At 40.0% G+C, this 22,565-nt stretch overlaps 2 protein-coding genes and 1 long non-coding RNA gene across 5 annotated transcripts in view; all 3 read left to right on the top strand.

The window, feature by feature from the left end:
* The window catches only part of PI16 (peptidase inhibitor 16), a 44,307-nt gene extending 38,783 nt beyond the window's left edge, over positions 1-5,524 (top strand). For all 3 annotated transcript variants that reach the window (XM_070748870.1, XM_070748871.1, XM_070748872.1), the window contains exon 5: positions 4,582-5,524. In XM_070748870.1, coding sequence (XP_070604971.1) covers positions 4,582-5,489 — 908 coding nt within the window. In that variant the 3' untranslated portion in view covers positions 5,490-5,524. The remainder of the gene's footprint in view (positions 1-4,581) is intronic.
* FKBP5 (FKBP prolyl isomerase 5) overlaps positions 1-22,565 on the top strand; it is a 1,202,894-nt gene that overhangs the window by 139,524 nt on the left and 1,040,805 nt on the right. The window lies entirely within an intron of this gene.
* On the top strand, positions 5,646-8,637 carry LOC139165657 (uncharacterized). The gene is made up of 2 exons (XR_011558785.1): positions 5,646-6,072; positions 6,216-8,637. It is a non-coding gene; the product is annotated as an uncharacterized lncRNA (long non-coding RNA).

Genomic DNA, 22,565 nt, shown 5'->3' with positions numbered 1-22,565 from the left:
TGGTCATTTGGCAATTGATTCACACGTATGATGGCTGTAGCATAGTGATTGCTGTTTGTGAGATTCTTTTCCAGCTTCCCCTAAGCAAATGAGAAGCTGGTAGGCAATATCACAAATAGCTCTAATAGCCCCCCCCTCTGATTACCAGTGGTGCTGCTATTATTATTATTATTATTATTATTATTATTATTATTATTATTATTATTATTTAGATTTGTATGCCGCCCCTCTCCGTAGACTTGGAGCGGCTCACAACAACAAAACAGTACAAATCCAATTATTAAAACAATTTAAAACCCTTAATATAAAAACAATCATACATAAAATGGAAACGGCCCAGGGGAATCAATTAATAGTACAATATGACGTTCATCTACTGTATATAAGATCTAGACATGGCAGAAGACATGCAGGACAGTCTGTCTCTGATTATCACTGCCTATTTTACAAGATCCAACAGGATTGGCATGCTCTAGATTCCATCAAATACATAGGCATTCCTTTTCGCTCATAGTACCTGCCTCATGGAACAGCATCTCTCAAAATATTTAGCTAACACCTACCCTCCCATTAATAAAGTTTGGAAAAACTAGATTTTCTCTTAGGCACTAGGCTGGGTGGGCACATAAGAGAAGAGATCAAACATTTCAGACAAAGCTTTCTGTCTCATGTAACCATGAAACAAATATTTCTGCTGGAAATGTAAATATGTTTGTTGTGCTTACTTCTAGATTTGTTACGTATTTTATTTTTTATATGGTTGCTTTTTCTAGCAATGTTTTTTTAAGACCAGTTAGTCACCAGGAACTGATCTGTGAATAGGCAGCCATATGCATTCAATTTTTTTAAAATATTTTTTTAAATTAAATTTCTATCACAACAAACAAACAAAAAAATCTTAAAGAAAAAGTGCCCAACACCAATAACGCCTCCACCATTTAGGGGGTTAAATTATTTACAGTAAATTTCAATTTCTTCCTTGACTCCGGTTTACATTTCTTTACATAGAAAGAGTGATTGGAGTTTATTTTTCACATTGTCGTCATATATTCTACTGAAGATATAATCTTTCACCTTATTCTATCGTGCCATCAGCTTCTCCAATTTATTTTCATCAAAGTTATTTAATCTTATTTCCATAATTTCGAAGTGGATGTGGTCCACCATGTACCAGTACCAATTCTGGATTGTCCATTTATTGCTGTCCTTCCACCCTAATACCACTACTGCTTGAGCGCTTTCCAAAGCTGCTGTTTTGATTTCTTTAAATTCTCGTATTTCCCCATGTTTAACTAGTGTTGCTGATTCTTTCGTGATTATCCAATTAATGTTTAGCATATTGTTAATTTCATTCTGTACTTCCTTCCAAAATTTTTGAACTTCAACACATTCCCAGAGCATATGCATAAAAACTCCTTTTATTTGGCAACCATGCCAGCAGTTTCCTTTTCCTTTCCTCTGGAAGTGTGCTAGTTTTACTGGCGTAAAGTACCTTTTGTGTAATATGCATTTAATTAATTAATTAAAATCATGAGTTGGTCCTTAGGAACCTGGCTTCTTGATGACAACTGATTACAATGATACATGTCTCTTTCATGGTGGTTTGCAAACATTGACATCCCCGGTCAGATATGATAGATGTAGTCCAAGTCCTTTTCCTTAAACATTGTCTTCTTATGGGACCTCACAGGGACATCATCTCTATAACCATCTTGCCCTTTAGAATAGCTTCCTTGTAGATTTGCCTTCCCTCCCTTTAACCTTCAAGAAGGTTGTGAAATCTTGTCTCTTCCCTCCAAAATTGGGCTAGGATAAAGTTGGGTCAGAAGATGAATGTTCTGGGAATAGCAATAGCACTTAGATTTATATACTGCCCTATAGTGCTTTACAGCACTCTCTGGAAATTTAAAAGGATGTTAGCATATTGCCCTCAACAATCTGGATATTCATTTTACTGATGTTGGAAGGATGGAATTCTGAGTCAAATCATATGGATCGAAGTCCTGGTGTGTGGGCAGAGTTAGCCTCTAATCCTGTATTCTAACCACTGTGCCATCAAGGCTCTGGTGGGAATGGAAGGGTAGGAAAGGATATGATCTATTGTTATATTGTTTTTATGAATTGTTGTGAACTGCCTGAGATCACTGTAGGAAATAAGCGGCCAAGTAAGTTACGCATGAGGTATGAGGAAAGCAATGCTTACTTCTAGATTTGTTATGTACAGTGATCCCTCGAGTATCGCGAGGGTTACGTTCCAAGACCCCTCGCGATACTCGATTTTTCGCGATATAGTGGTGCGGAAGTAAAAACACCATCTGCGCATGTGCGCCCTTTTTCCATGGCCGCGCATGCGCAGATGGTGGAGTTTGCGTGGGCGGCGGGGAAGACCCAGGGAAGGTTTCTTCGGCCGCCCAGCAGCTGATCTTCTCGGCAGCGCCGCAGCAGCGAGGAGCCGAAGATCGGGGTTTCCCCTTTGCGTGGGCAGCGGGGAAGACCCAGGGAAGGTTTCTTCAGCCGCCCAGCAGCTGATCTGCTCAGCAGCGCCGCAGCAGCAGCGAGGAGCCGAAGATCGGGGTTTCCCCGCTGCCCACGCAAAGGGGAAACCCCGATCTTTGGCTCCTCGCTGCTGCCCGCCCGCCGCTCGCCTGCCCGCCGCCCGCCGCTCGAGAGCAAGAGGGGGAGAGATAGAGAAAGAGAGAGAAGGAAAGAAAGAGATGAGAGAGGGAGGAAGAGAGTGTGAGAGAGGAAGAAGCAAGATAGAGAAAGAGAGAGAGAAAGAAAGATGAGAAAGGAAGAGAGTGACGTCATCGGGTGGGAAAAATCGCGATATAGCGTTTCGCGAAGATCGAGATTGCGAAAATCGAGGGATCGCTGTATTTTATTTTTTTATGGTTGCTTTTTCTAGCAATGCTTTTTTAAGCCCACTTAATCACCAGGAATTGATCTGTGAATAGGCAGCTAATCAACCAATGTTCCCAGTTTGGCCTGATTCTAAGAACTGGTAGTGCTGTGATGGCGGGAGGCTCTGCCCACTTGCCCGGGATGCTTCTGCGCATCTCTCCGAGTCTTTGGAGAAAGGTGGCATACAAATCTAATAAATAATGATAATAATGCACAAAAGCTTATGTGCATGTGCAGTAACGTTGTACATGCACGCAAGCATGTGTGCAAACCAGTAGTAAAGAGTTTTAGAACCCACTACTGATGCTAATGTTTATGTATCCAAGCTTAAGCTCTTCACAGTATTTTATGTCAACCGATGCTAAAAATGAGAATAAACCTGTTGACTGAGATAGAAAATCCCAGTGGTATGTATGTATGTATGTATGTATGTATGTATGTATGTATGTATTTATGTATGTATGTATGTATGTATGTATGTATGTATGTATGTATTTATTTATTTATTTATTTATTTATTTATTTATTTATTTATTTATTTATTGGATTTGTATGCCGCCCCTCTCCGTAGACTCGGGGCGGCTAACAACAATGATAAAAACAGCATGTAACAATCCAATTAATAAAACAACTAAAAACCCTTATTATAAAACCAAACATACACACAAACATACCATGCATAACTTGTAATGGCCTAGGGGGAAGGATTCTCTTCTTGATATTGTTTCAAAATATAAGAATTAAATAACCTCTTCCTAATCTGGTACCCAGGTTGGTGAAAGCCAAACTAAAAAATTAACCTTAGTTCCATCCTAATGGAGTCCCATTTAAATGATGCTCTAATTTGAAAATGAAGAAGAATCAAAATATTATGAAATTTGGAAAAAAAATTATGACTGGGTCAAGACAAGAAAAAAAATATAATGGTAGTAAATAAACTAGATGTTCTTAAAATCAATCCGAGACACAAAATTAAGATCAAATCAATCTGACTTTAGATTAATTGTATGATAGAACAAATGTTTGACAATCGCTGATGCCATAAGCTGTATATTGATATCAAAAGAAAAAAGAACTGTGAGGCTAACAGTTCAACGGGGAGGGAGGGGGAATTAGGGGCAGCTCTGTATAAGGTATTTTAGAATTTAAGTACAACAACTACACAAATAATAATTATACTGTGAAATGATACAATATGCACAACACTATATGCCTGCTCTTTTTAATCCTTGTATTATAATAAAATTTTAGTTTTTAAATTAAATGATGCTCTAAATAGTTGCAGTGCCTCTGGGAAGTACAAATGCTTATCTCATATTTTATGAAAAAAATGTTTGAACTCGGAATTCCTTATAATAGATTGCAATGGAGCTTTGGATGGGATGGGAATATGGGATTGGTGTGAAATTTAATGGACAATTGACTGTTTTTAATGGCCTTTTAAAATGTGCCATATGTAGCATGGGCATCTGTTAGAATCCAGATGGCATCTAGATTTAAATTAAAACCAAATGTCTATGTGTTGCTTTTTAAAGGCATCCAGAATCTTCAACCAGGGATAGGTTGAAGAACACACAACAATCCCTTCCAGCAGCATAAAAATGTGTGTCAAAGTGCAGTGCTGTTTCCCTCCCGCACAAATTATCGCTGACTTCCTGTCAATCTGTATTTTTCTACCAGATTCCACTGCTGATGTAACAGAAACTACTGTACCACCCACTGCTCCTGAGCTGGAAACAGCTACTATCTTAACTGCAAGCCCAGATTTGCAGTCCATCGAAACAGTTTCACCAGCAGGATCAGAACCTCCCACAATGGACAGTGAAGACACCACTCCAGACTCAGAATCTGACACAGAAGCACTGCAGACAGCCACGGATGGGATTGATGAATCCTTGATGACCGCAACCTGGTCTTTGGTGAACTTAATCCCATCTTCTACTTCTCCTGAAACAGAAACTGAAAAATCGACTGGCACAGAGCGTCCAACTTCTGCTGATGTCTTAATCACAACCCAAGCATCCTTGGTCAAAACTGAGCGCCCTGCAACTACTCTCACAACTACAAAGACCCCCTCCATTCCCACACCGCCATCTGTGCCCAAGCCGCCCTCCATTCCAAAGCCTCCCTCTGTGTCCAAGCCACGCCCTGAGCACAAGCCAGATATCATGCACAAGCCGCCCTCCGACCCTAAGTCCCGCTTCGTAACTAAGCCCCCCTTCATCACTAAGCCTCAATTTTTCCCCAAGCCACCCCATGTCCCCATTAAACGCCCCATCTCTAAAAAACCAGCACGCCATCGTTTGATGGCCTATTCTGAAATCATACAGAGACGCAGCAATTCTTTCCAGTCTACTGCAGGTAAGGAAGCCTCCATATCTGTCTGCCTGCCCTGCCTTGGGTGTAAACAGATCAGCCAACCGGAGGAGATAAAGGCTGCCCTTCATGACCTGACCTTAAGATATCCCTATGTACCTTGCTTTGGCTCCCTTCCCCGATGGCAAAGACATAGCAAGTGCAGTTGGTGTGGGCACACTCGAAACAATGCTCTTAGAAACACCAGGCCTTACTGGCTCTACAGTTCATAGTAGCACATAATCTAACGCAGGGATCTCCAAACTTGGGCAACTTCTAAGATTTGTGGACTTCAACTCCCAGAATTCCTCAGCCAGGAACTCTGGGAGTTGAAGTCCACAAGTCTTAAAGTTGCCAAGGTTGGAGACCCCTGTTCTAATGTATTCACAGGTAGTCCTCAACTTACAACAGTTTGTTTAGTGATCGTTCAAAGTCACCACTGCATTGGAAAAAAGCAGCCTATGACTGTTTTCCAGACTTACGACTGCTCCAGCGCCCCCAGGGTCACATGATCAACATTTGGATGCTTGCCAACTGACATATACTGTATTTATAATGGTTGCAAGGTTCCCGGTCATGTGATATCTTTTTACAACTTTCCAGCAAGCAACATCTAGGGGAAAACCAAATTCCCTTAGCCAATGTGCATCAGTGATTCACTTAACAACTTTGGCAAGAAAGATCGTAAAATGGGGGAAATCATTTAGTTCGCCTAGCAACAGACATGATGGGTTCAACTGAGGTTTTAAGTCAAAGCCCCCCTGAATATCTAAACTCCTCTCTTCTGTTCCTTTGTGCATGGCTGTATGGGTGACGGTGTGCACCCTGGCATCTTTTCATCTTTTCCCCTAGCTGAGCAAAACACTCCATCAAATGTGGATTGAATTGGTCCAAAGGTCAAAATTTTCAGCAATGTAAATTTGATGGGAATTGTTTTCTACAATTTTTCTCAGTTCAAGATGTGGGAAAACATCTGATTTCTTCTTTGCTTTTCTTGTGATTTTGGCCTGAGTCAAAGTTCAGTAATAACAGATCTTCAGCTCGTGTGCCTGATCTGAAGCCCTGATGCAATTTTCCACATCACCTTACTTGTGGCTTATTTATTTATAGGACTGTGCCCGCATGCCATTCTCATACTTCCCGTCCTGCTTTTGAGTTAGGATTAGAATGACTCCAGTACAGCTTTCTTTATTGAACTGTTCTCTGCCAAAAATGCCAGATTATTAAAAGAAATCTAGAACTTGGAAATAGAACTAATTACACAAGCAAAGCATAGGCATGTCATTTTACCAACTTCTTTAGCTTATTACAAAACAGGAATTCATTTGTTCTTTCTTGATATAAATGCTGAAGCTTTGTGACCTAGAAAAACCAACTCAAACAAACTTCTGGGTTCATCGTATCTTCAGGAAATGTAAGCCATGCTGATACTGCGCTACATGTCCTATTTGCAGAATTGGATACAGTAAATTATTGACTAGGAAAACTTGGCTAAGGAGTTTCCAGAGAAACCTAGTATACAACAATTTAATCTTAGACTAAATAAGCAATGCCCATGAGGATAGAATATTGAGCATCCAAATGTTACATGTAGATATTTAAAAAAAAAACTTTCAGGACTCTTTACTGCTAAAATATTTTGATCAGGCAATATTATTAATGAACAACAATAAAGTTGGAAAAAATGCTTTTGTGTTTGCATGTGTAAATGGAATCATTTTATGAGCCTAATTCATACAGCCGTTTTTAGCAGTTGCTATTATTAAATGATACTTGATTGAAATGATTCTTTCTTAGCAGTCGTGCAATGTTGTTGAATTAAAAAAACCATTGTAGTCAGGTAATCCTTGACTTACAACCATTGGTTTAGTGATCACTCAAAATTACAAAAGCACTGAAAAAAGTACTTTTTCATGCTTATGAGCATTGCAGCATTTCCATGTTCATGTGATCAAAATTTGGATATTTGTATTTATGCTGGTTGCAGTGTCCCAGGGATCAGGTGATCACATTTTGTGACTTTCTCACAAGCAAAGTCAATGGGAAACCAGATTCACTTAACAACTACGTTATAGCTTAACCGCTACAGCAATCCACTATAGTTAAGAAAGGTAATAAAAGGAGGCAAAACTCATTAACTTGCTTAGCAACATAAATGTTAAGCTCAGATTGGGGTTATAAATCAAGGACTACCTATACATACATGATGTTTGATTATTGTTACTCATGTAAGTATCTCTGTGAACAGGCTGCATTTAAGTTCAACCTGAAGCTACCTGACTATCTTGAAATGTTTCAGTTGTTTACACAGACATTTATTTTATTAGATTCAGTGGCACTTACAGTACTTTCAAGTGACTGGATTTACAATTGCAACACTATGTCTCCTCTAAAGATATGAATAGCTGCAATGGCACATTTCATTTAGCAAGTCAGTTCAATGGTGTAGCATCTTTCATTTGAAGTATCCCAAAGAATTATGATTAGCCAGTATGATATATGAAAACTTACTCTAGCCCAGCTGAACAGCATATAGAAAAGTTGCTTTTAAAGCTAACAGTATATAAATCTTAGCTGTTGTGACAGACAGATGTTTTGTGTTGCAGCAGTATCAGAGTTAATATGTTTGGATGCCTTATTGCTCTATTCTGGAATAATTTGTGATGCCTCAAAATATGACACTGATGCTGCCTTTCTGTCCATCCCTACACTGTAGATTAAGTTGGTCTGCATTTCACAAAGATGACCAGACTACTTATTGATGGTGATTTTGATTCATTCCCATAATTCCATAGGCAGTGATCAATCTTGGGTGGAAAAAAAATCATGCCTGCAGTTTTTATGTTTAGCTGTAGCTAGTTTGTTCTACCAAAATGAAACTCACTCCTAAAGTAGAGATATTTGATATATTGCAGTAAAAATTCATCCAGTCGTATCTAAAATAAATCAGGAGTAATGTCTTCTCCTTATTAACCCCAATTATACAGCAGGAATGTGCAATTCATGAAAAGATGAGAAATGTTTTCAAAGGCATAACTAGATAAATGTAGTTTTAAATTACGAAGAACGGAGGCCAAAGTGTTGCAGCTGGATCTCTTATGCATCACAGCCAGACAAATGCTGATCTGATCCATATCTTTTATAGTTTCCAGAGTAACCTGTTCATCTCTTGACAAACCTCAGCTGGCGTAGCTAAGATCCAGTTGAAGGTGCCACTTGAAGCAAAACTCTGCAAATACTGTATTTTTGTTAACGGAACCTTGGGAACTGTACAACATCATCTTAAATGGTACAACATTTTAAACAATACAATAAAACAGCATTGCAAGACATGATATTTTAATATCTCTGAAATAAATTTCAAACACTTTGCCTATAAAATGCATTGTTTTTTTTATTGGCTAGCTGATCATTATGAAAATCTATTAAAGGAAGAATTGAATTGGAATATCTGAGGAGCATTTCTTGGTTCATATCAAATAGCCCATACAACAAGAACAAATTTTATTAAGGCCATTGCCCAATCAACGTGACCTATCCCCACTGTGTTTGACAAATAAATAATACCCTAATGAGGCTTTTAATTTTTTGTGGAGTTTTAAATAATCAGCTTCTGAAAAGCAGGAAAAAGAGCCCCTGCACCTTTTACCCAAAGCCTATATGATATCTGCATGCACATGTAGATATTTTAACTGTTTGCAAATATGTGTACACATTTTTTGGATGTGTGTACACACATATGTATATTTTCAGGTTAAAATTTGCAGGCAACTTTTATGCAAAAGATAAAAACGTCCGTAGATTTTCTTTCATTTGATATGTTAGGCTGAAGCCATTGTTTGATTTGGAGACTTTGGCCTGCCACATATAAGAATGTAGAATGTTTTAGTATAGCGGGAATTTGGGAGGGGCTATTGCACGAGGGATGTAGACTTGTAGCCATAACAAATTCCTTCTAGATTCTCAAGGTCATCCTTTGTTCAACCTCTGCCTGGAAGTTAATGGGAGGACTGGACACATTGGCAGAACCAGACTGGACCATTTGGTGAACTTGTGGGTGTGGGAACAAGGGAATGAACTTTAAACTGGGTGGAGAAACCCACGGGACTTCAGATTCGGATTTTAAATTTCTTCCAGATGTGCCAACATGGCTCTGCTAATAAATTGGAACTTGGAGGAAGGCCATGCATCGGATATCTGATTTAGTTTTGGATGCTATTTGGAATGTTGACATTAACCTGAATCTGACATGATACTTATTTGGACCTATAAAGATTTGGAGTTGGGATCAGGGTTAAGTTAATCACTCTGGGATTGGTGTGGTTTAAAAAGTACTTTGTATATTGGAGGGAATGATTTTTAAATCTCTTGAGAATGAAACCTTTTAGAAGAAAGGGGACAAATGCAGGCTAGGGCTGCATTTTGTGGACTCCTTTTTCCTGTATTCAAAACATTGTTTTGAACTCCACCAAAATTAAAAGCGTACTAAAAAGGTAAAGGTTCCCCTCACATATATGTGCCAGTCGTTCCCAACACAAGGGGAGGGGGTGCCCATCTCTGTTTCAAAGCCAAAGAGTAAATGCTTTCTGAAGACATCTCTGGGCTCATGTGGCCGGCATGACTCAACGCTGAAGGCACATGGAGCACTGTTACCTTTCCCACCAAAGTGATCCCTATTTTTCTACTTGCATTTTTTACGTGCTTTCGAACTGCTAGGTTCGCAGAGGCTGGGACAAGTAACGGGAGCTCACCCCATTATGTGGCACTAAGGATTTCTACTGCTGAACTGCTGACCTTTCGATCAACAAGCTCAGCATCTTAACCACTGAGCCATCATGTTTCATAAAAGCATATTACGTTATTATTTGTTTTACAATGCACAAAACTGCCCTGGCTTGGGAAGTTGTTTCCCAAACACTCCGCTGTCTAGAATTAGGTTTGGCATCAAGCTAATCATGTATCCCTGGATGGACTGTAACCCTTTTCTTGATGAGATCAGGTTCAACACACCTAAGTTCAACTCTACAGTTAGGGCTATGACTTTGCAAGTGTTGCATCACAAGGGGGAAGAGAGTTACGCAGGCTATATCCAGGGGAATGGAATTATATACTGTATTTTTCAGAGTATAAGATGCATCAGATTATAAGATGCACCTTAGCTTTTGGGGCAGAAAATAGGGAAAAGAATCTGCTTACCAAGTATTCACCTGGCTAGCATCCTTAGGCAGCACATTATTTTATCCCCTGGTTAGGGCTTTAAAAAAAACCTTATTCAGAGAGAGTAGCAAGGAAAGAGCTTGCATGCCAGTAAGAGCTGGGAACATCATTAGCACCTGGAAAGAAACATTTGGAGAAAGTAGAGCAATGGGAAAAAAAAAACCCTGCAAAGACTTAGGGCTTGGAAAACATTCTTTGCAGAGAGTAACAATGAAAGAGTTTGCAAGCTGGTAAGAGCTGGGAACATGGTTAGCACCTGGTTGGGGATGGAAAGAAACTTATTAGGAGCAAGTTAGAAGAAGAAAACTCTGCAAAGACTTAGGGCTTGGAAAACATTCTTCTCAGAGAGAAACAATGAAAGAGCCTGCAAGGTAAGAGCTGGGAAGATCGTTAGCTACATTCAGCTACATTCAGAGTGTAAGACACACCCAAATTATCAGCCTCTTTCAGGGAGGAAAAAGGCACGTCTTATACTCCGAAAAATATGGTATATCCTTTCTATGATGAACCGATGATGCCTCGGTTTAAAAAAAGTATATATTCTTACTAATAGGTGAGGACTTGATCCTATCCTCAACCTCAATAGCAACTCTGACTGCTCTCTGTCCAGTCACTTAACGGACTTATGTGAGACAGCTGTGCTTTGCCTCAATCAAATGCTTTGTGCTGCAAGGAACACAATGTGCCTTGACATGTTGCTTCTGGAAGCGTCCTTTTCATGCCAATAGCTGGGAGAGGCTTCAGCACAGAGCACGTGGCATCCTTATTTCATTGCTTAAAAACCAGGCTGCGTTGCCAAGCAAGGCAATGTTTAAGAAGCACCTTGAAGCAAAGTGAGTCTGTCATGACTTGCATTGACCAAACACAATGTCATACTCAAGACCTTTCAGAGCCATTCAGATTTTTATCTGTATTCCCAGCATAACAGAGATAAAGGGGGTCAGCTGAATAAACAGAATTTAGAAAGTATGTATAAACAGTTCAGCTCTCCCTCCTCTGTTGGAAGTTGGAATGAAACAAATTCCCTATGACTTAACTATTCTACAATTCAAAAATTAACTATCACTCTGCTGGCAATAGCACAGCTTCTGTTGAAATTAGGGTATTCCTAAGACGTTGCTGCAAATGAATTTCCCAAAGAGTTAATCAAGAACTCAGTTAACCTTAGTTGGAAGCTTCCAATGGGCTCTTTTTTTCCCTGGGGTCTCCAGTTCCTCTCTGGATATTGGTGTTCAGTATAGAAATTATTCCATGTTGTGTCATGCTCCTTAAAAGGGGATTGTTACATCAAATCCATTTTGGTGGTTTTGAATCCTGCTGGAACTTGCTTTTCTTTAGCAGCCGAAGAAAGCCCAATTCCATCTTTGCTTGCTTGCCACACTTCTCTTCCTCTTCTTTTTGATAGCTTCTTAGCCATTTCAATGTATACTATGAGAGAGACATTCTGTGTGATATCTCGTACCTTTTTGTCTCTTTTTTTCATTCTCCCCACATTCAGGTTATTTGCCAAAAGTAGTTTATATATCTGGGCAGTCACATAACCATGATTTCTAGCTTCTCCTTTCTGTCACAGACTCTCTAAAGTTCTGCACAGTTCTATCACTTAGATGTAAATCAATTTGAACTTGATAGTATATATAGGTCAGAGCAACCATAATGTTTCAGCCATGTTGGCATTAGTTAAATTGCGGTACACTTAAGATGCCACCAACTTATTCTTATTGGGAATTCAAATTTCAGCAAGAATATTTCACAGATTTGATCTCTCTTGCATAAAAGAGAGCGCTTCATTTGCTACCCTGGTTAAGACATTCCCTGATAATAAGGCCAATCTGGCTTTTGAGTGCATGGTAATAAAGCCTAGTGTTTATTTCATGGTTAAAAAAAATATAAGACAGGGTCTTATTTTCGGAGCACTTTTGCAAGATAAAAGGTGTTTAAGGTTAAATATTCTCCGTAGCTATTCCTCCTTCTAGGCCAGTGATGGCAAACCTTTTTTTCCTGGGGTGCCGAAAGAACATGTGCGTGTGCTATCACACATGCTTGAGTGCCCACACCAATAATTCAATGCCTAGGGAGGGCAAAAACAGCTTCCCCAACTCCCTGGAAGCCCTCTGGAGGCTGAAAACAGCCTGTTTCCAAACTTTTGGTGGGCCCAGTAGGTTTATGTTTCGCCCTTCCCAGGCTCCAAAGGATTCCCTGGAGCTGGGGAAGGGTAAAAACACTCTCTCCCATCCTCCTGGAGGCTCTCTGGAAGCAAAGAAATGCCCTCCACGAAACTCTGTGTGAGCCGCAAATCAGCTGGCCAGCATACGCATGCATGATGGAACTGAACTAGGGCAATTGTTCGCGTGTCCACAGATATGGCTCCACATGCCACCTATGGCACCCATGCCATAGGTTCTCCATCACTGTTCTAGGCACTGAATGATACTAATGAAGACAATGCTGAATAGAAAGGAAGTATGCTCCTGGGACAGTGACTCAGCCTTTCAAGCTAGCTCCATTCCTAGTCCCCAAATGTCTACAATGCATTTTTGAAGTAGAATACAGGCATTTCCTGGGTTAAGAACATCTGACTTATGGGCAACATTAAGCAGGCTGCCTACTACTAAAAATGGCGGCCGTGCAATGTTTTCATGAACCCCTGAAACCAAAAGTTTCTAATATATAGCCTATTTCCAGTGGTTTTCAGAGGTTCATGAAAACATTGTGCAGCTTCAAAGGTTTGTTGGCTCAAGGAAGGAGCATGTTGTCCACAATTTTTAGTAAGAGGCAGTCCATTTACAAGTAGAAGTTCCAATTTACAGAAAAAAGCCTATTTTTGACGCACCAGAGTTTAAGACCCACCTTAGTTTGGGGGGAGGAAAATAGGGGGTAAAATCTTCCCACCTGGTATTCATCTGGTTAGTGTCCTTACTCTCTTCAGTTTCAGCACATCATTTTATTCCCTGGTTAGGGTGGAAAAAGCCTTTTTCAAAGGGAGCAGGAATGAAAACAAGCCCGCAAAGACTTAGGGCTGGAAAAAATGCTTTGGAGGGAGTAGGAATAATTTTTTTTTAAAAAAATGCTGCAAGCACCATATTAGAGCTGAAAAGCTCCACTTTTTCAGAAGGAGCAGGAATGAGAACAAGCCTGCAAAGACTTAGGGCTGAAAAAAGCCTTCTTCAGAGGGAATAGGAACCAGGGAAGATCATTAGTACCTAGTTAGGGCTAGGGAAAAAAAGCTTTGAAAAAGCGACATTTGAAGTATAAGACGCACCCAAATTTTCAGCCTCTTTTAGGGAAGAAAAAGGTGCATCTTATACTTGAAAAATATGGTAATTTTTATGAATCAAGAATATTAGTCAATACGTAGAGTACACTTTGGGAACTGTTTAGAAGTACTTGAGGCTAAGAGTAGGCACAGCTCGTTTCTGCAATTAATTTCAGGGGTCTGTGCATTAAAGTTAATGCAACCATTACAGCAGTGGCTCTTCAGTTCCACCCCCCACCCTCAAAGGTTCATGCAAAAGTCTGAAAAAATGTTTTTGATGACTGGTATTGCTGCAATCAAGCATGTCTGCTGTACTCCTTCATTTTTATGTCTGAAGAGAGCCTGCTGTACAGCCTGCTAATCAGAATTCACTGGATTATCCCCATCTGGCTGATTATCCTTTGTGCCCACCCATAAGTCTGCTTTCTTTGGGTGGGTCTAATAATTATTCCACACATATATTGCATGCCAAAAAAAAGAAAAAAAAGAAAAAGAACTTTCTATAATTTATCTGTTTCTTGCTCTCACCTCTGCCTCATTTTCTGGTGGCTCACTAGATAGCAAAAACAAAGAAGCAAAAGCCCTCCAAATCCCGAGAGGCTGAAAGATTATGCTAAGGAAAAATCAATTGTGAAAAAATGAAAATTAATGCATGTCAGTAATTTGCAGATCTGTGTTGACATTTGCAGCTATTGTGGCACAATGTTAAATCTGGAAAAAGCTCCCTCCCCCCCAAAGATGCTGGGAAGAATTAAAGGAGATCAAATTCTGAGAAAAAAATGAAGCTCTCTGCAGGAAGATATGATCAAATGTTATGGTTTGGTCTGTTTGATTTCATTTTCAGAGGAAAATGGCATGGTGAAAGTGAGAACAGACTGGACTGACTAATCTATTAGTAGCCACAGGGCCCAAGGCAAACAAAATTACTATAGTAATGACAAACGACAACACAAAAACATTTAATACATTTAATTGGGGCAGGAAGGAATGCATAAAATTTGAAGCTCAAACTAATGGAATTATTTGTAACCCATAGACATAGCATGAATACTACAATTAGGTAAGTTTGATGATATGTAACAGGCCATAATAAATTACAAAATTATACACATGCACACATATGTGCAATATTTCTATGAAGAATATGTATAAAATATTGAAAAATATATTAAATATAATTTTAATAACATAATTTTTATGCAGGGAGAACCCATAAGTACAGAGATTTCTGGGGTCCACAAGAATCATGACGTAGCCCTGGGAACAGGGAATGGAAGGAATGTCATGAAATTGCTTCCTGGCAAAATTTAATGTTGTTATAGCTTGGTACTGTAAAATTATTAAATAGGTGGAAAAACCTTTGGAGGACTTAAAAAGATGCCTGAAAATTCTGTTCAACTGCTTAATTAATTTTTTTAAAAAACTTATATGAAGCAACAAAGGCAAGCAATTTAAATTCTGACAAACTAAGTATTTTAAAGGACTAAATCCTAAGCTTGAGACATAAGGATTTGAGGTCTTTTTCCTGAAGTAATCATTAAACAATGTAGGCAGACTTATATCATTTCTCCCTAACCATGCCATACATTTGGAATATAGTGAAATGATCATGAAACTGTGTCCATTCAAAACAACAGCTTTTAATAGCACTTTGAATAGTGACAGATTTATTGTTTTTATGGACTACATTCACATCAAAAGCAAGCAATTTAACCTTGGCATATGAGTATAAACAAATGAACACATAAACTCTTTTGAGTGTGTGGAATTAAAAATTGGGTGTTTAAAGAGATATTGATTGCATAACTTTTTACACTGGCTGAGAATCATGGCAGTCACATTCAAATTCCTATAGAGCAGGGGTCTCCAACCTTGGCAACTTTAAGGCAGGCTGTTTCCAGCATCCAAGGGCCTCCGGGGGGCAGAGGAAGCGGGTTTTGCCCTCCTCAGGCATTGAATTGTGGGTGTGGGCATCGCACATACACAATAGCATGCGCACAAGCTCTTTCGGCACATGAGGAAAAAAAGGTTCGCCATCACTGTCTTAGGCAATCCCTGTGAAAGGATCATTCAACCCCCAAAGGGGCCGTGCCCTACTGGTTGAGAACTGCTGCTCTAACAGGTTAGCCTGCAGTGGGTTGCTTCCATCACTTAAACAGTACTAGTTAATAGAATCCAGGAAATTGACGTTCTCTGTAAGAGATCCATATGGGTCCTACAATGCCTGCCTTCAGACAATCTTTGAAAACTTGGTTGGGTCCCAGGCCTGAAGTTAGATGGAGAGGGTAGATCTAGATCCTCTTTTAGTGGCAAATATGAATAAACACAATTGGTGTTTTGATCACAACAAGGTGGCTATGATCTTGACTTTGATGACCACATCCTCTAGATGAGTGTTTCCCAATCTTGGCAACTTGAAGATATCTGGACTTCAACTCCCAGAAGTCCCCAGCCAGCGAATGCTGGCTGGGGAATTCTGGAAGTTGAAGTCCAAATATCTTCAAGTTGCCAAGGTTGGGAAACACTGCTCTAGACACCATGACACTACGATCTGCATCGGTTTCTGTTCTGCATTGGCTCCTAAAGAAAAACAATTAGTTGTCAAGTACAGAGGATACCAAAGGGGGATTTTGACTGAATTTTCTGATGAAATGCAATTTTAAGTGTATTTTTCAAATCTATATTGCCCCCATCCAGTGAAGGGCTACCAAAATTTCTACTACCACACTGTGGACATGGCTTATGCAGGACACCCTGCATTTTCTTTCAACATCTTTCAGTGCAAATTGGGTGCTCTGGGGTGGAGCTCCATTTTTGCTATCCCACTGTGTTCCCCTCCCATCGGGGCAACAGTCCACCCCTGCACCCATCTTGCAAAACAAGGGGCTTTTAGCAGCATACAAGAAAGTTAAAAAAATAATACACAAATAACAACTTTTATCATTATTTTAAAAATACAGCCAAAAATTGGTAAAAGAATGTGAATCAGGGGTGAGTTCCTCCCAGTTTGGACCAGTTCACCCAAGCCACTACCGATCTCCTGGTGATGTTACAATGATGTCACCGATCCAGTTCAGTTGGTGCCGGTCTGTGGGCACCACCATATTATTTATTTATTTATTTATTTGTTTGTTTGTTTGTTTGTTTGTTGTTTGTTATTTGTTATTTGTTATTTGTTTCAATTAATTAATTAATTAATTAATTCAATTTTTTAACCTTCTGAGCATGCACAAAAGCTGAGTTCTGGTACTGTGCATGTGGTTGCCATTTCCCCCCCAGCTTTGGTTCTCCCCCTTGAATTTTTCATTACTGCGCATACATGCACATGCGAAGCACATGGTGTGCCCATGCAACGTAGGAGGGAAGGAGTGAACCAGCACTGATGTAAGTTGGAAACAGTGAAGGGCCACCAAAACCTTTACTACCACACTGTGGGCATGGCTTATGCAGGACGCCCTGCATTTTCTTTCAACATCTTTCAACATCTTTCTGTGCAAATTGGGTGTTCTGGGCTGGAGCTCCGTTTTCGCTGCCCCAATGCGTTCCTCCCCATTTGGGCAGTAGGCCACCCCTGGTTGGAACCCACCCTTGATGTGAATAATATTGATCATAGATGGGAATATTAAAACTGTAAATCAGTTTGCTTCAGATGCCTCTCCTCTCCCACTACATATCATAATAGATCTGCGAAAGTATCATCCCTGGTTTGCATTAGCCAAGATTTTTTTAAAAAAAACCTGTCGAGTTTCAAGAGCAAGGCAGCCATAAATCTCACTTGCTGCCAAAGTAAGCTGATGAGAGGCAGCCTGATGGAGTACCCTCCCTCACCATGCTGGCCACGGGCATTAATTACTTCTCTTCGCCTGCCCTCTAAGAGAGTTGCAAGGTGGAAGAGCCAACAGTCTTTATCTACAGCCATGTTGCTATAGCAGCTAAAGCTGCTGAACACAAGCTTTTTTGTTAAAATTCATGGACCGGCTCCAAGTTCCCCCTCCCCTTCATCAGAGGTTTCACAAGTCTCTGAATTACGCATTCTGCCTGCAGGAAAGACGAGTGGAGCTCTGGGAGGCCCCGATTGTGCCAGGCTGAGGTTACAGCCCTCACTATGGCGACGACCAATGGTGAGGCGGTTCTATGCACCCTGGCACCGACGAAGCCATTTGCATGCAATGGGCACAAAAGGCGGTTCGCCTCCAAGGTCTTTGCTCTTGGAGTTCAGAGCGGTGCTGTGGATTCCCTGGCTCACAGGGCAGTTTCTATGGATCCTTGAAATTGTGAGAAGAACCCGTCTGCTGATCTAAACTTCAGATTGATTGTCCACATTTGGCACTTCGAGAGGAAACTATGATGGCACAATTGCCCTCGGTAGTTTAGAGACTAGAGTTCAGAAAACTCCTCCCCCCCTCCAATCTTACATTTTTCTCTGGAAAAGTTCCATTAAGAAAAGAAAGAAGGACGACACGGAATAATGCACAGTGTCTTTGAATGATAGTGCCAGAGGCCCTCCAGTGGCAGTATAATGCTACAATTGTGAAAATCAATATGCTGTTCCAAATGTCTGATTTCACTGTCTACTCTCCCCATCTCATTCCAAATTGTAAGAGTGCATTAGAGCAGTGTTTCCCAACCTTGGCAACTTGAAGATATTTGGACTTCAACTCCCAGAATTCCCCAGCCAGCGAATGCTGGCTGGGGAATTCTGGGAGTTGAAGTCCAGATATCTTCAAGTTGCCAAGGTTGGGAAACACTGCATTATAGCTCCATTGACTTCTGGAAATGCATTGCATCACACAGTGACAACATGTGACATGATAGTGTTAGCAAAAAACTTCAGAAGAGAAGGATTTAGGAGTAATGATTACTGACAATCTCAAAATGGGTGAACAGTGCAGTCAGGCATTAGGGTAAGCAAGTAGAATGCTTGGCTGCATAGCTAGAGGTATAACAAGCAGGAAGAGGGAGATTGTCATCCGGCTATATAGAGCACTGATGAGACCACATTTGGAATATTGTGCTCAGTTCTGGAGACCTCACCTACAAAAAGATATTGATAAAATTGAACGGGTCCAAAGACAGGCTACAAAAATGGTGGAAGGTCTTAAGCATAAAACGTATCAGGAACTCAATCTGTATAGTCTGGAGGACAGAAGGGAAAGGGGGGACATGATCAAAACATTTAAATATGTTAAAGGGTTAAATAAGCTTCAGGAGGGAAGTGTTTTTAATAGGAAAGTGAACACAAGAACAAGGGGATACAATCTGAGGTTAGGTGGGGGAAAGATCAGAAACAACGTGAGAAAATATTATTTTACTGAAAGAGTAGTAGATGCCTGGAACAAACTTCCAGCAAACATGGTTGGTAGATCCATAGTAACTGAATTTAAACATGCCTGGGATAAACATATATCCATTGTAAGATAAAATACAGGAATAAGGCAGACTAGATGGACCATGAAGTCTTTTTCTGCCGTCAATCTTCTATGTTTCTATGTTTCTAGTCTTAGCTCTGATCTTAGCCAGACTGATGAGCAGAAGGCAGCAACAGCTATCACTATGAGCAAATCTGATCCCATCAGTATCCATTTTGTTATCCATTTTGTGGAACAATATTTAATCAGGATTGCTGCAATAGGTGAAATGTGAGGCTGTCACGAAAGAACACATTTTGTAATTTCAAATACTGCAGAACATGACAGCCAAATTGGGAAATGTCATTTAGGATTGTAAGCATATAAGTTGAGACTTTTTCTCTGGCTGCAACTTTTTGTTCAGACAAAATTCACATGTCAGTCTTAATTTGCTCTCAATTGTTTTCATGCAGTTCTGCTGGTTTCTTTTCAGGCTTCTGGATTCTCTTCTTCAGAAATGAATTTGTTAACGACTGGAAGTGGATTTATTTGCAGACTTTCAAATGCCCACCTCTCGATTATCTTTCAAGTTGGGATAAGTGGGAAATTCATATTTAAGGGCAAATTTACTTTATTTTACTTTTGAGCCACTATGTGAACCAAATACAAATTGTTGATGGATGTTAATCTTCTCTGAAGTAACTCTGAAGTTACTATGCATAAAAACAGCAATTTTACAGAAGCTAAAGGAGAATGCACACAAGATGTATTATATTAAATTGCTTGTACAAATGCATGCATTTGGCAAATTTGCATACATAACTACATATATTAGAAAAAAGTGCATATGCACATGGGACAAAATGAATTTGAGACAAAAATGCCAAGAACAGAAAATACAATAGTAATACATTTCGTTCTATATAGATCTCCGGTTGATCTTATATAATGATGCTAAATTTGCTCATTGCTCGCGTCTCTCTCCCTCCCTCCCTCCTTCCCTCCATTCATCTATCGACATCAGTTTAAAATACAGTGGTACCTCTACCTACAAACGCCTCTACTTACGAACTTTTCTAGATAAGAACTGGGTGTTCAAGATTTTTTTGCCTCTTCTCAAGAACCATTTTCCACTTACAAACCTGAGCCTCTGAAACTGTAAAGGAAAAGGCAGGCAAAAGCCTCCGTGGGGCCTCTCTAAGAATCTCCTGGGAGGAAACAGGGCTGGAAAAGGCAGGGAGAAGCCTCTGTGGGGCCTCTCTAGGAATCTCCTAGGAGGAAACAGGGCTGGAAAAGGCGGGGAGAAGCCTCTGTGGGGCCTCTCTAGGAATCTCTTGGGTGGAAACAGGGCCAGAAAAGGTGGAGAGAAGCCTCCATGGGGCCTCTCTAGGAATCTCCTGGGAGGAAACAGGGCTTCCACCCTCCCTGTGGTTTTCCCAATCACATGCATTATTTGCTTTTACATTGATTCCTATGGGAAAAATTGCTTCTTCTTACAAACTTTTATACTTAAGAACCTGGTCAGGGAAGGAATTACGGTAAGTTCATAAGCAGAGGTACCACTCTATTGTTATTTGCTCAGGATTTGTTTAATTGAATTGGATTGTCTTTATCATTCAACAGATTGAATATTCTAATTCAGATAATAGTTTCCTTCATTGTGGCAACTTGGGCTTGTAGTTTCCAACAAGTATATGGTTACACTTCCTGTAACAGAGAACCTCTCGAAAATCTAGTGTGTGTGTATGTGTGAGTTTCTTTCATTTGTTTGAAACCATGGCTTTTGATTCTAGTTTGGAATTTGCACCAAAGATTTATATTAAGAAATATACATTTCTTTATATTTTCTCTAATTTTTTTATGCTCGAATGTTCTAGCACTCATTCAATTGAGTGAGGTATACTTCTTTGTGCAATCCATATAAATCCAAGACCCTTTTGCTTGTCAATTACTGGCAGCCAAAATTCTATCAACATGCACGTGAAATTATAGCTTTTAAACATAATATTTTCCTATTCCCCATTTAATTACGAAAATGATTTTAAGATATGAGAAAATTCATCAAATTACTCACTTTTCCTAATGGCAGACAAGTTACGAACAAGTTGACAAGTGCCAGTCTAACATCTAATGTCTGGTGCTTGTTAACATGGGCAGATAACTTACTATAACACATGAATCCAGTCTGTATATAACTTTAAAATGCTTAAGAATACTGAGAATATGACAAGAGGTTGCTTGCAATTGCAATTATTAACTAGTATGTAATTTCTAATATCTACATAAGCTCTCCTTTTTAAAATGTAGGATTCTGATGGCTAATTTTCCTATGCTTGTAGGCTTATAGGAAAATGTTCCTGTTTGAGAAATTAGTCACATCCTGTGGAAGCTTATCTAGCAGTTATATTAATTATGGGAATCAGGTGGAAAGCTTTTTCTTCTCTCAAGCTTACATTTCTGATTGTATTTAATTCTTCATTAAGCTGTACAGTACATTGGAGTGGGAAACTGGAAGGCTAACTTTAGGAAATGCCAATGGCAAACAGTGCTTGCGTACAGCGGCCAACAATACTACAAGGATTGTAGTACTGTCTAGCCCAGTGATGGCACAACCTTTTTCCCTTGGGTGCCAAAAGCGTGTGTGTACACACTATCGCACCTATGCGAGTGCCCACACCCATAATTCCATGCCTGGGGAGGGCGAAAATTGCCTCTCCTGCTGCTCTGGAGGCCAGAAACAGACTATTTCCCAACTTCTAGTGGGCCCAGAAGGCCCATTTTCCCCCCTCCCCAGGCTCCAGAGGCTTTTCTGGAGCTTGGGAATGGCAAAAACGCCCTTTCCCATCCCCCCCGGAGGCCCTCTGGAAGCCGAAAATGCCCTCCCAGAGCCTCCATGTGAGCCAAAAATGAGCTGGCTGGTGCGCATATGCGTGCTGGAGCTGAGCTAGGGTAACAGCTCGCGTGCCGGCAGATATGGCTCCGTATGCCACCTGTGGCACCCGTGCCATAGGTTCTCCATCACTGGTCTAGCCACTAGAAATCAAACTGCATTTGTGGAGAGTTTATTTTCTTCAGTTTCCAAGTGTTCTTTATTTGATTTTGTTCAATTAAAGGTATTATAAAGGTACTTTTAATTTACTGAAATTTCTAGAATTTCCACATAACTACACTTTTAACTTTTGGGAATTAGGAAAATATCTTATCTATGTCCTTTCATTGTTCAGGTTCAGGGCAGAACGAACATTTTGTATATGTGGAAAGCAGGATGATCTAATGGAAAACTATTTTTTAAATCCATTAGTGTGGATGACGATATTCTTTTTTTGAAGACGGGAATAGGGGCAAGAAGCAACTGGCAATCTTTGGCACTATGGACAATAACTATAGTTTCATGCCATTGTGAGACTGAATAATGTCCACCTACAAAATTGAAGAAAACAATACCTGCCTATAAAAATGGAGAAAACCAAGATAAGCAGCACTATTAG

This window comes from Erythrolamprus reginae, chromosome 3 (genome assembly GCF_031021105.1).
Source record: "Erythrolamprus reginae isolate rEryReg1 chromosome 3, rEryReg1.hap1, whole genome shotgun sequence".
NCBI lineage: Eukaryota > Metazoa > Chordata > Lepidosauria > Squamata > Dipsadidae > Erythrolamprus > Erythrolamprus reginae.
The sequence above is the reverse complement of the archived record's forward strand: the minus strand, read 5'-3'. Positions and strand labels throughout refer to the sequence as shown.